The sequence below is a fragment of the Camelus bactrianus genome, chromosome 5, assembly GCF_048773025.1.
Source record: "Camelus bactrianus isolate YW-2024 breed Bactrian camel chromosome 5, ASM4877302v1, whole genome shotgun sequence".
Lineage (NCBI taxonomy): Eukaryota > Metazoa > Chordata > Mammalia > Artiodactyla > Camelidae > Camelus > Camelus bactrianus.
Genome location: NC_133543.1, coordinates 12170388 through 12184957, shown reverse-complemented (window position 1 = coordinate 12184957; position 14570 = coordinate 12170388). Strand labels below are relative to the sequence as shown.

General features: G+C 43.1%; 1 protein-coding gene across 7 annotated transcripts in view; it reads right to left on the bottom strand.

Moving 5' to 3' along the window:
* Positions 1-14570, bottom strand: part of SAP130 (Sin3A associated protein 130) — a 72339-nt gene that overhangs the window by 16994 nt on the left and 40775 nt on the right. For all 7 annotated transcript variants that reach the window (XM_074363432.1, XM_074363434.1, XM_074363437.1 and 4 more), the window contains one exon: positions 1461-1819. In XM_074363432.1, the coding sequence (XP_074219533.1) occupies positions 1461-1819 (359 nt within the window). The remainder of the gene's footprint in view (positions 1-1460; positions 1820-14570) is intronic.

The following is a 14570-nucleotide window of genomic DNA, read 5'->3' as shown; positions in this document are numbered from 1 at the left end:
CCCCTGCCACCCTCGGCAAAGCCAAAGTCCTGGCGGTGGCCCAGAGGCTGTCACCGCCGTGACCCTGGTTCTCTGACCTTGTCTCTGCCACCCCCTCCGTACTGAGCTCTCCTGCCTCCGCCTCCTTGCTGCTCGCTGAGCACGACAGACGGGCTGCATCTCAGGCTTCTGCACTTCCTGCTCTCTTGGTTTCAAAAGCTCTTTTTCCAGGGATCTTCGTGGTCAGCATCTCTTTAATGTCCCTACTCAAAGATCGTTTCCTGAGTAGGGTTTTCCCTTTAAACTCTTTAAAAAATCACAGCTCTAGCCCTAGCTTTCCCTCATATTTGGCCCCGGCTGTATTTCACTGCCTGGCACCCTTGCTAGAATATAAGCTCCCAAGGATGGAGGTGTGTTAGTTTTGTTCAAGGTGGTGCCTTCAGTGTGATTCTGTTTTTTCATTCTACTGTGGTAGAACAAAGTCTGGTGTGGAGCCTGCAGCTGAGGAAGGACTCCTGCTGGCTCCCTGCAGAGAGAGGTGAGGGGAACTTTCAAGAACGACAGATGCACAGCAAGGCGGGGACCACCACATCACTCCTCTGAGGTTATCCACCGTGCCTCTCCATGGAAGCGCGGAGACTACACGTGGGTCCCACAGGAGGACAATGCAGGCACCATAAATGGAAATAAAGAAGCCAACGAATGAACAGCAGGTTTAAAACCTGCAGATGCAGCGTGGCCACATCTCTTAACTAAGCATGGGGCACGGGAGATGGGGACCTCCACACAGAGAGGCAAGGACGGGGGCGCGGGGCCACCACAGTGCAAAGCAACTTGCTCTCCACTTTGGCTTTGTCTGTATTTCACAAATTTCATACCCTGAATGTTACTTTTGTAGTCAGGAAAGATAAGATTTCACAACAGATTATTTAAAAAACCCAGAAAACAAAATAGAGAATCTCCAAAGTGACCTGCCTTTCACAAACTGGAAGTTTAGAGCTGAGAAGATGAGGGGGAAAAGGTAATGAATAGTTTTAAGAGTTTACTAGTCACAAGATCATCAAGAGACGATTTTCAACAAACTTACGTTACTGCAATACGCAAGGCAACAAAAATCGGTAGGGAATAAGCTATAAATTAATCAGCATTTAGCCATGACCGTATCTTGAGTCCCTTCAACATGACAGCATTTAGTTAATGCATACAGAATCTACGTTTAAAGATACTCTTGTTGAAATGATCTTTCTCATGACTTTGTAAGAGATAAAATTAATTATAAAAGGGCAGCAAAATGGATTTAGTTTTCAGAGATGCTTAATACTTTTTCTATTTATGAAAAAAGAATGAAATGCAGATTTAAAAACGGGCACCAAGGAGTCAGACTCCCTGGCTGAGGGTCACATGAGAGTCTGGACTCTGAGGAGGGTGTGGATGAGGGGAAGGGGCCACTGCCAACAGAGAGCATCTGAGAGTGAACTTACCGGAAACCGGCCTCATGATGTCCATTGGTTCCACTTCTTCCTTAACTTTTATCTCAGGTACAGGAGGGCCCAAGACGGACGAGAGACTGCCACCCACAGCTGCTGACGGCGGAGGGGCGGCGGCAATGGTGGTGATGGGTGGAGTGACAGGGACGGCTCCAGGAATGGTTGGAAGGGCGACCGCCGGCTGGGACGGGGGACTAGCTGCTGCGATCATGGTTGGAATGGTCGGTGGGGGCTGCTGAGCGGTGGGTGGGACGGCGATGGTGGGCTGGTCATTGTTTTGATTAGCCATGGTCTCCATAGACACAGTGACAGGAGTGGCCATTGATACGTGGATTTCTGACTTGGGTTTGGCACTGAAACACAGAAACAAAGATGATAAACAACAAGGTCCTTCTGCAGAACACAGGGCACTACAGTCAACACCCTGTAATGGCCTGTAATGAAAAAGAATAGGAAAAGGAATATATATACATGTACAAATGAATCACTGTGCTGTATACTGGTAGCTAACACAAATCAACTATACTTCAATTAAAAAAAGAAACAAAAGCAAAGATGATGTAGCAAATGACAGAAAACTGCCTTAATCTGCAACATCTCAGAGGATGAATATTTGCCCAATTCAACACATAGCACAACTAAAACTCTATTCCTTGATTCAGCTTTCATTAGCTTCATGTATTTCTTCCTCCAAGACCTCCTTAACGTATATGTTGCCTTAAGAGTTTTTAAAAAACTTAGTTATACTCACACTTTGTATGTAGCTCCTTGTAAACCTATTTTTTATAAAAGAGGAAACTCATGCACATGGCGAAGATCCAAAAGAATACAAATTGAAAATAACTTCCCTCCACTTCACACACCCAGCCCTCTACCTAGGGACACCATTCTTATAATTTTCCAGTATGTTTTGCCAGAGACTCCAGACATCGAAAGTAACTACAAATACAGTGTTCAAAAATGTATATCCTATTCTTTCAGTTTTATAAGAAGAATTCATTCATGTCACTACAAATTCTTCTTAAACATTTTCTAAGTAAATTTTTCATTTAATAGCTATAAAGGTTTACCTACTTACATTACTACTGCTGAAACTCCAGAGTATCAAAAGCAACACATGACAATACCCTCAAGTTCAAGGCCAAAAACAACTGGATTTCTATGGACAAAAAATTCAATATTGACCCAAACCTCACACCATATGTGAAACTGAACTGAACATGGATCATAAATCTGAATGTGGAAGTATGGAACTTTCATAAGAAAATACAAAAGAAAACCCAAGATCACAGTTCTTAGACATGATACCAAAAGCACAATCTATAAAAGAATAAGCTGATAAATTGGGTTTCATCCAAATAAAAAACTTTTGTTTTTGCTAAAGCCCATTTTAAGAGGTTGGAAAGACAAGGCATAGATTGAAAAAAATATTTGCAAAGCACATACTTGGTGAGCCCGAGGCCACTATGCTAAGTAAAATGAGCTAATCACAAAAACAAACACAGTTGGCCTTCTACATGCGCAGGCCCTGCACCTGCAGATTCAACCACAGTGAACTGAGAATATTTAGGGAACAAAACAATTCCAGAAAGTTTCAAAAAGCAAAGCTTGAAGTTGCAGCATGCCAGCTCCTATTTACACAGTATTTACACTGTATTAGGTATTATAAGTCACCTGTAAGTCCCCTAGAGCTAGGAGGGTGTGTGTAGGTTACACGCAAATAGTGTGCCGTTTTATACAAGGGACCTGAGCACCCAGGGATTTTGGTACCTGCAGGGGCAAGGGTCATGGACCAATGCCCTGAGCAAACTGAGGGATGTCTGGACTGCAGGACTCCATTTATATGAAGTACCCAGAGTAGCCAAATTCACTGAAAAAGGAAATAGAATGGTGGTTCCCAGGGGCTGAGGGGAGGGACAATAGGGAGTCTGTAGTTACAGCTCTTCAAGGTGAAAACGATCTGGAGATCAAATGCACCACAGTGTGAATATGCTGAACACCACGGAAACATACACTTAAAAATGGTTAAGAGGGTTTAAAAAAAAAAACAAACCCAAAACACACCTAATAGAGGAATTATATTCAGGAGATATAAAGAACTCTGTAAACAGTAAGAAAACAAACAATCCCATTGTAAAATTAGGGTACAAGACACGAATAACACACTTTGCTAAAGAGAATATTCAGACGGCTACTAAGCACGCAGAAAGATGCTCAACACCACTGGCCATTAGAGACAAGCAAAGCAACGCTCCGATGACAGACCACCCCCAGCCACACACCTGCCGGAACGGTGAAAACACCTTTCCCTGTGGTACCAAGCGCAGGAAGGATGCGCAGCAACTGTAGCTGCGAAAAGCCCTCCGAGCACTAACAGTGAGCTTAGCAGGGCTGAAGAACAAAAGTGTCTCATGTGTTGCAGGTGTGAATTTAAAACGGTACAGTCCTGGCCACCTCTCTTGCTCCCTCCCCTTCGGAGACAGCCCGCACCCTGTCTATGGAGTGTGTATCTACTTTTACTCTAACCTGAGCTCCCAACCCCCACACGTCATGGCCTTTCTCTTGCCTTTGGAAACAGCCTACACTCTATGCAGTATGTTCTCTCTCTAAATAAATCTACCTTTACTTAAAAAAAAAGAAAAAAAAAAAAAAAGAAAACAGTTTGGAGGTTTCTTATACAATTCAAAACAAATACACATATCATGCAACTTAATTTGGCAACTGCACTCTTAGGATTTCTATCTTAAAGAAATGAAAATGTGTGTCTACCAAGAACACTGTACACAAACGTTCACAGCGGCTTTTTCTGTAATAGCCCAGAACTAGAAACAACCAGAGAGAGAAATTCTGGTACATCCACATGACACAACACTACTCATCCAAAAAAGAACAAACTGCTACAAGGCTACCACTTGGATGACTCTCAAAAGTACTATGCTGAGTGAAAAAAAGCCACGTGTGTATGTATGTATATATGTATATGTATGTGCGCGTGCGGGGGCGCGCACACACACACACACACACACACACACACACACACACACACAGAACATGAGGGAATGTCTTTGTGGTAATGAAACAATTCCAGAGTCTGATTATAATAGTGGTTACAGATCTAGTCATGTGGTAAAATTCCAAAGCAGTATATGCCAAAAGGAAAAAAAATGCATTTAAAAACTGATGCCATTCTAATAAAGTCTGCAGTTAATTCAGCAGCATTATACCAATGCCAATTTTTTTCATTTTGAAAATGTACTAGAGTTATGTAAGATGTAATCATTGGGGGCAGCTAGATAAAGCGTATTATGGGAACTTTCTGTACTATTTTTGCAACTTCTTTTGAGTCTTAAATTATTTCGGAGTAAGTGTTTTAAAAATAAGGATGGGGTAGAGGTTAAGGATTATTCTAGAATTCAAGAGAATTAAAAGATAAAGTAACCAAAGACATCAGCAAAAATATGGGAGTTAGGACCTCTGAAAATCCTCTTTCATAAAAGCAACCGAAAACTGGCCAAAAAAAAAGTCAGAAACAACTTTTTCGTAACACCAGAAATTAGCTGAAGGTTTTCAACAATTTGGCAAAATTATTCAAGAAAATAGGCTGAATCTTAGTGAGAACAGTAAACTGTGTGGCGTGTTGACTTGAACTGCTGTTTTCCATTCTTCCAACTCCATGGAAGGCTTATCAGCCAACAGTCCACACTCACAGGGAAAACCAGCCAGAGGGGCTGGAGCCACTACAAACCCTCTTTACCAGAGAATTATCGTTACACGACCTGTCTGGTTGGTCCAATTTGCAAGACTGTCTTATGTGACCTGACTTGGAGCTTGTCAGTGCAAATGCCCTTTCTCTTAGGGTGTTTCTGGAAAAAATCAGAGGCAATGGATCAGCTTCCTGGCTGACTGAGATGATGGTAACAGCCTTTTGGGTAGGGCAAACAACAAGCTACCCCAAAACCTAAAGGAAATGCTGGAGAATGAAATATCCCTAGGGGCTCTGAAAAACTCTGACTGTTTCTGGCAATCCAGGAGGCAACAAACACATAGCTGTGGGGCTGTGTGCACACCTGGGGCCGTGCACATGCCCAGGAAAGAACTGAGACGGCCCTAAGCTCTCACCTCTGGCTGACCTTGAGGCCCTGTGCAAAGAGGAGGAGAAGGGCAAAGCAGAGCTGCAAACTGCCTGCCCGCGTGTTGATGGGGGACCCAAGACACACACAGCCCTCCTTGGTAAAGACACAGAGACTTACTGGTCCTAGGCATTAAAGAAAATCTGTTCTATCATCAGCTGACTACACAGTAAACCAAGCAGAGATTTCAGTGACCACACTAGACAAAGCTAAGGATTTTAAAGAACTAGATCAGAGAAGTCACTAAACAAACAACTATAACTACAACAAGCAGGCATTTTCAGATTTGCCACATTATACAGTTTAAAGTCCAGTTTTCAACAAAAACGTCCTGAGGTATGTAAAGTGACAGGCATTGTTCAGAAACAGGGAAAAAGCAACTCATGAAATCGTCACTGAGGAAGCACAGATGTTAGACTTACTAGTCAAAAGAATTTAACTAAGTGATTTTAAATATGTTCCAAGAACTAAAGGAGATCATGGCTAAAGAATGGCATGAAATGATGTCTCAGCAAATTGAGAATGTCAATAAATTGATAGAAATTATTAAAAAAACCAAAAAACAAAAATTCCAGAGTTGAAAAGTATAAAAGCTTAAAGAAAAAAAAAAAAACAAACACTAGAGGGTCTTCAAAAGCACATGTCAGTGGGCATAAGAGACAACAAACTTGAAGACAGGTCAGTTCAGATTATCCAGTCTGAGAAAATGAAAAAAAAAAAAAAAAAAAAAAAAAACCAGGATGTAAAATAAACAGAGCCTAAGGGATCTTTGGGACAGTAATAAGAATACCTAGGGATTACAGGCACGATGGCGGAGCAGGACGCTTACAGCTCACCTCTCCCACAAATACACCAAAACTCACATCTACGGACCCACTCAGCCAACCAGAGCACCTGCCGAACTCTGAAAGAACATTGCTCTCTTCGAAAGACAAAGACGCCAAAAATCTGGTAGGAAAAAAGGAAAAAGGAAAGAAGAAAAAGCAAAATAGTGCGGGACCAATCCCACAGGGAGGGAGTGGCAAAGGAGGACTGACGCTCGTTCGCTGGGTCTCCCCCCACCAACGGAGAGGTCAGTGGGATGGAGGGGGAGCCTCCGAGGCTCAGGTCTGCCCCGAGCACCCCTTGACCGGGTGTTAAATGGGCACAAAGGGTCCCCGCGACACCCAGCCCGAGACCCGAGCTGGGAGCTGGGGGCCGGGACAGGCCGCCCGAGCTGGGTGGAGGACGGGGGAAGATGCACTGAGGCGGCCCCGGGGGTCTGCGGGGGTCTGCGCACTGTGGCTGGGAGGGGATACGGAGCAGAACAACCTCGGTCCCCCATAAATTGCGAAAAAAGCAAAACAACACTCCTGGTGTGGGCTAGGGGGAGGGGTGCAGTAGCCTTTGTCTCCTCAGAACTGCGCCGCCATTACTGGCGCTTCTTGCGAGAAGAGAGGCGCGGCGCAGCCACAGCTGCCACCTCCTCCTGTGCGAGCGCCTGGGCGGGGGCGGGGCCGAGCCCTGAATCCGCACCCAGGGGCTCCACAACCTCCTAGGCAGGACTGAGACTTGTTTACAGCTAGAGGCAGATAGGATCTTTCTGCCCTGGCACCTCAGAAAACTCGCGCCGCCAAGACAAACAAGGAGCTAATGATTTGGCACAGAGCAGAGGCAGGGCCATTCTGCAGTCTTCCCCGAGCCCGCCTTCGGAACACCAACCCGAGGCGGAGCGGGCATCTGCACAGAGCAGCGGAGAGACCGGCGCCAGGTAAGGGCGGGTGGCAACCCGTATTCCTGGCAGGAACGCAGCACCTGACCACGTTGCTGGGAGGGGGCGCGATCCGCCCACCTGCCTCCCCTGAGCCCAGCATCTGACTGCAGCATCGGGAGGGGGAGTGACCCGCCCACCCACCGGATAAGAGCTCAGCCCCTGACCCAATGTTGGGAGGGGGCATGATCTGCTAGCGGACAGCCGCTGGGAGCAGCACAGATGAGGGTGCCAACAAAGGGCCTCTGGAAACAGCAAGCTGAGCTCGCGAAACAGGGCAAAGACACAAAGACCCCTGGATAAAATCATTAAGAGCACAGCGTCACCAAGAGAACTAGATAACTGATACTCCTTAAGCCACAGTGTCAGAGAGATATGAGCAATATGAAGAAGCAGAGGAACCACTCCCAATTAAAAGATCAAGAGAAATCCCCTGAAAGCACGATCAAGGAAATAGACATTGATGGCCTACTAGATCAAGATTTCAAAAAAGGACTGATCAAAGTACTGAAGGAACTAAAAGAAATAGTGTTTAGAGATATAAAATATGTCAAAAATGAAATAGAAGCTATAAAGAAGAACCAAGTAGAATTAGTAAACTCATTTGCTGAGATGAGAGCTGACCTAAAGGCCGTACAAAGCAGGCTAGATAATGCAGAGGAACGAATAAGTGACCTAGAAGACAGGACAACAGAAAGCATCCAAACAGAAGAGCTGAGAGAAAAACAAATAAAAACCAATGAAAACAATATAAGAGACCTATGGGATAATATAAAGTGTGCCAATCTATGCATAATAGGGGTTCCAGAAGGGGAAGAAAGAACAAAGGGAATTGAAAAGGTATTTGAAGAAATCATGACTGAAAACTTCCCAAACCTAAAGGAATCAGATATTCAAGTACAGGAGGCTCAGACGGTCCCAAACAGGAAGAACCCAAACAGACCCACACCAAGACATATTATAATCAAGATGGCCAGAGTCAAGGATAAAGAAATGATCCTAAAGGCAGCAAGAGAAAATCAAACAGTGAGTTACAAGAGAACCTCCATAAGGCTCTCAGCTGATTTCTCTACACAAACACTACAGGCCAGAAGGGAGTGGCAAGATATATTCAAAGTCCTGAATGAAAAAAAGATGCAGCCTAGGATACTCTATCCAGCAAGGCTATCCTTTAGAATAGGAGAGATAAAGAACTTCACAGACAAGCAAAAACTAAAAGAGTTTAAGAACATTAAACCCATGCTAAAACAAATACTGACAGGTCTACTCTAAACAGAAAAGAAGCAGGATGCTACAAAAATGAGAAACTCATAACTGGAAAGGAAATAACTGCCATGAATTACAAAAATTGTAATTACATATTACAAAATTGTAAAAGAAGACATCTAAATCATTAAGAGTGGGAAAGGGAAGCAAGAAAAGCCATTGTGGAAAACAGTATGGAGATTCCTCAAAAGACTAGGAATAGACTTACCATAGGACCCAGGAATCCCGCTTCTGGGCATAAATCCAGAAGGAACCCTACTTCAAAATGACACTGCACCCCAATGTTCATAGCAGCACTATTTACAATAGCCAAGACATGGAAACAGCTTAAATGTCCATCAACAGATGACTGAGTAAAGATGTGATATATTTATATAATGGAATACTATTCAGCCATAAAACCCGACAACATAATGCCATTTGCAGGAACATGGATGTTCCTGGAGAATGTCATTCTAAGTGAAGTAAGCCAGAAAGAGAAAGAAAAACACCATATGAGATCGCTTATATGAGGAATCTAAAAACAAAACAAAACAAAACATAAATACAAAACAGAAACAAACTCATAGACATAGAATACAAACTTGTGGTTGCCAAGGGGGTGGGGAGTGGAAAGGGACAGACTGGGATTTTAAAATGCAGAATAGATAAACAAGACTATACTGTGTAGCACAGGGAAATATAAACAAGATCTTGTGGTAGCTCATGGCGAAAAAAAAAAGGACAATGAATATATACATGTTCATATGTAACTGAAAAATTGTGCTCTACACTAGAATTTGACACAACATTGTAAAGTGACTATTACTCAATTAAAAAAGTAAAAAACAAAAAACAAACAAACAAACAAAACCTAATATACACATAATGGGAGTTCCAGAAAAGGAGAGAGGGGCAGAAAGAATATTTGAAGAAATAACGGCCAAAATCTCCCCAAATCTGGTGAAAAGCATGAATCTATACAGGTATCCTGTGCTTGTCAAAAGTGCGCTTTACACCACTTTGCTTTTACAATAGACCTTCATTAGTACCTGTTTTCACTAACTGAAAGAAATCCCAAGAGGATTTTCGCTTTCATGAAAAAGGCTAACAGTGGTAACAGCGTTCAGCATTTGTTTTGCAGTGAGCTGTTTTTTAGAGGCAGTGAGCCCCGAGCTCCCTCCCTGGGAACTACACTCAGCATCTCAGCATCCAGCTGCCACTGCTCTGAACTGTCTGAGCATCTTTGCTTTATGTTGATGTATTCTGTGCATCCCTTAGCAAATGTGTCCTAAGGTAATTGCTTCACTGCTTTATGCCATTTCAGTTTACAAAAGGTTTCACAGGAACACTCTACCTTCAGACAGCAGGGGAAACTTCTACACCCAAAAGTTCAATGAACTCCAAGAAGGATAAACTAAAAAGAAACCTACAGCTAGACACATCATAATTAAATTATCAAAATCCATAGGAAGGGATTTAAGAGTGAAACTCTGTAATTAAACTGCACCAAAAAGGGTAATATATGACCAAGTATTAAAATAGTTAAATCTAGTTGAATAATATTATTTTCTCTATTTTCCTCTACATTTATAGATTTTCATATTAAGAACTTAAAAAGAGAATGCTGTAAGATAAAATTGAGAATACTGCCCACAAACAAAAGAGATTTCCAATTAAAAATTCTCCCAGTCATTATATTATCTAAGAGTGTGGTAGGACTTTTGTTTATGGGAAGATGCCATAGATACAACTTTCCTATTCCTCTTGCGAAGTACAGCTAAACGTCACAAGTGTTATGTATAAAACGAAAAAGCTGCTGAAAGGTGAAGAGCAGACAGACCGGCTGGGACCTCAGGATCCTTCGAGTGACACAGCAGTGAGTTCCCTGGATTTCCTTTTTGCCTCATGTATCCCAGACTGAGTGCTGAGGAGCTGGCACCCAGAAATATCAAAGGGGACAGACAGAAATCCCAAGGAAAGTCTCCCTCTAACCAATGAACCAAGAAAGAAGCAGCTCAGCAAGATGGAGAACTTTCAGACAATGATGGCTCTCCTCCAGTGAAACACCCTGGGAACACCGTGGCCCCACCCCCATTCACTCTGGCAAAGGCTGTGGAGGACCCAGACCTCCACACCTGCCAGGCTGTAACGACACACCTTAATCCTCCCCCATCCCACTCCTAAAGCTGTACCAAAGGGGCCCAAGCAGGGAGCCTGGATTTCAATTCCCACACTGGTGCTAGTAAGGCAATGCTCCCTCCCCCAGCTGAGGAGGACAGCCATAACAAAGCTGTATATGCAGCTGACCCTTGGACAACGTCGGGGTTAGGGCACTACCTCTGTGTAGTGGAAAATTCACATAGAACTTCATGATCGGCCCTCCATACCCGAGGTGCTCCATCTGCAGATTCAACCAACTACAGATCTCTAGTAGCGTAGTGCAGTATTCTAGGACGTGGTTACTGAAAAAGATCCGTGTAGAAGTGGACCTGTGCAGTTCAAACGTGTATTGTTCAAGGGTCCACTGTGATTCCAGCGTTCATAATACCTAAAATGTCCAGGCCCAAACAGAAAATCATTCGCCCAATCAAGAGCCAGGAAAACCACAACTTGAATAAGAGATGAATGACGTGGCAACTATCTGACAAGCAGTTTAACACAGGTAGCTTAAAAATGTTTCAGGAAGCAATTACATACTCGCTTGAAAAAAATAGAAAAATCTCAGTGAAGAGATCAGAAGAGATCAAAACTATAAAAAGAACCAGGTGGACATTACAGAATTGAAAAATACGTATTCTTTCTCTGCTACAGAAGATATGCTCTCACAAACTAAGAGGAAGTAAATGGGCTCCAGGTGCTGGGTTGACGGGAACTCAGCACAGACAAAGGAGGCACATGGGACACGAGCTGAGCTGGGCAGCAAGTCTAGAGGGCAGCCAGTGCAGACTGGAGGGATGTCATCGAGAAGAAATGAAACTGACAGAGGCCTGACAGGGCAACCTGTATTTGGAGTTTCTCTATAGGTTTGGTGGAGAGTTGGAGGATGACTCAGTGACTGGCTAGGAAAACCTAAGCTGACGTTAGCAGAAGCCTTGTAGTGCTGTGTAACTTCTTCTAAAACTCAATTTTTATATTTGGCTAGCTTTTGGATATACTTTCTAAGTCTACTGTTTTACAATACTTTAACTTTCCTTAATGTTTTGTTTTGAATCAGTATTGACACGTTTCAGAAGATGTATTGAGCAGGCTCTCCCTCCTTCCTTTAATCCATCCATGGCCATCTCTGCACAATACCACTCCAGTTCAGTGTTTTGTTGAATCAAAATTGCCAGCACCACACAACACACTGATATTTTTGGGTACCACTTAAAAATACATTAATTAATGACAGAGTATTACCATGCAATCAATTTAAAGTTATATATTGATTTCAGAGATGTGACATGTACGTGTTTGATCTTACTTGTATCATAGTATGTCCTACATGGCTTGTGCTTTGTTTCTTTTAAAATTTCTGTTCACTTTTTTCATTTCTACCCTCTACGCCTACAGCATTTTCTGTTGTAATTTCGCCTTCATTCTCTGATGGTTTCTTCCAGATCTTTGCTGAGTTCTGTCAACTCGTGTGTCATCTCTTTGTCATTTCTTCTTGGGAGTCTTTGCATTTCATCTTTGTGTTTTCCTTCATAGAAGCGGTGGTTATTTCATTAAGTAATTCATGTTCGTAGTCAAATAGTTTGTTACAAATGTCACCCGTCCCCTGTAAGCGCTTTTCTGGCGAGCGTTCTTACTGAATGAATGAGTCTATACTGCTGCTCTTTTCCGACTTGTTAGTTATCCTCACATCAATCCGTCTGTTATTACTCATCAGTGAGTGAGCCGGGCTGTTGCAAACAACAGCCATTTACATGACATCCTCTTTGCCTGGGCGTGTGGGCATGAGGACTGCTCTCTCTGCTGGGTAGTTTCCGCAGTCCAAATGCTCTCTCCTTCCCGGTGCCACAGAAACAGAAAGGGCCTACTGCAGAAAGGGCCAGCGTGGGTACCTGTGTGGGGCCCGACCCCCACAACTTCTCTGAACCATCCTAAGCCCAGGAAGGCGTCTCCCTCCTCACCCACGTTTCTGCACACGCTGCTCATGAGGGATGTACTTCTGTACTTTACTGTGCTCTTCACCTTCAGAAATGCATTTTTTTCTTTTTACTACTTTAAAAGTCACTCCATATGCTACTTTGTTTTAAGAAAAAACATTTTAAACAATGGAAGATAATGTATAACATCTGTAAAATTTCCTATCTAGCATTCGCAAGAATGTGGAGAAAATGGGAACATACATTTTATGAGAATGTAAAAAGGCAGTAGAGTGATTGGAAATCAGAATTTAAACTGCACATTTCCTTTGACCCATCAATGCTCCTTCCAGAAATATATCCTGGGGGGAGGGTATGATAGCTCAAGTGGTAGAGTGCATGCTTAGCATGCACGAGGTCCTGGGTTCAATACCCAATGCCTCCTCCAAATAGAAATCAACGAATAAACCTAATTACCTCCCCCTCATAAAACAAACAAAACAAGCAGAAATGTATCCCAGGGAAATGTCTGCAAAGGGACTCAACGATAGAACAATGAGATTCACCGCAGTATTGCTTTTACAGTGATAAATGGAAATACATGTTCATTAATTGAGGACTTAAGGATGGCATCAACACAGCTGAGAACATCACACAGTGTAGGAATACAGTCTCCTTTTCTGGGTTTGCATTTTCCCGACCTCTAAAGATGGTCTGTCCTATGCGCTGGTCCTCACACCACTTCTGTTCTCTACTTACACTCGTGATCAGTGGATCTTTCCTGCTCTCACGGTGTTAAAAGCACTTACACAACATACCTCGGAGATAACGCAGTGGTCTGCCCCCAGACCACTGCAATAAAGTGAGTATCACAGTAAAATGAGGTGCACACATTTTTTGGTTTCTCAGTGCATGTGAAATTTGTGTTTACACTATGCTGTAATCTACTAAGTGTGCAATAACATTATGCATAAAAAAACAACATACATGCCTTAATTAAAAAAATACTTCGTTGCTAATAAAAGCCAACTATAATCTGTGACCCCAGGGAATCACGGCAGTGACATCAGAGATCACTCATCACCATAACAGATATAATAATAATGAAAAAGTCTGAAATACTGTGAGAATTACCAAAATGTGACACAGACACAAAGTGAGCAAATGCTGGAAAAAAAAAAGACACCAATAGACTTGCTTGATGCAGGGCTGCCACAAACCTAAATATATGAAAAAATACACTTTCTGCGAAGCGCAATAAAACAAGGTGTGCCTGTACCTGCTTTCGTTCCCAAATCTTACCCCTCAGCATGGACCTCGATCTTCAATTCCAGAACTGTAGATACTTCAGAATTATATAACCAACTACGCTCCTGACATCGCCGCCTGAGATGTCTAACCATTTGGATATCTCAAAATAAACTGTTCAAAACCAAACTCTTGATTTCCTTCCCCTCTGCTACTCCACAGGTCTCCTCACTTTAGGAGGGCTAATTTCTTACCTGCAGATGCTCAGGCAAAAACTGGTAGCTATCCTTGACTCCCTCCCTACCTTTCTCTCCACCCAATCAGAAATTCTGACAGCTGTACCTTCAGTACATAACTGGAACGTGAACTCTCTTCAGACTTACTACCTCCATGCTGGTCCAAGCCACTAAGGCAGTCTAAGGCTTCATTGCCTCACACTTGGTCTTACTGCTTCTACTCTTGCCTTCTCGCAGTTCATTTTCAGCACAGCAGCCTGAACAATCCTTTCAGAAATAAGTCAAATCACATCACTCCTGTGCCCCCGCCCAGTGATGGCTCTCTGTCTTGCTCAGAATAATGTGCACAGGACCCTGAATGGCCCACAAAGCCCTGCATACATAGTCTGGCCCTCAGTTACATCTCTGAACCATTTTGTACA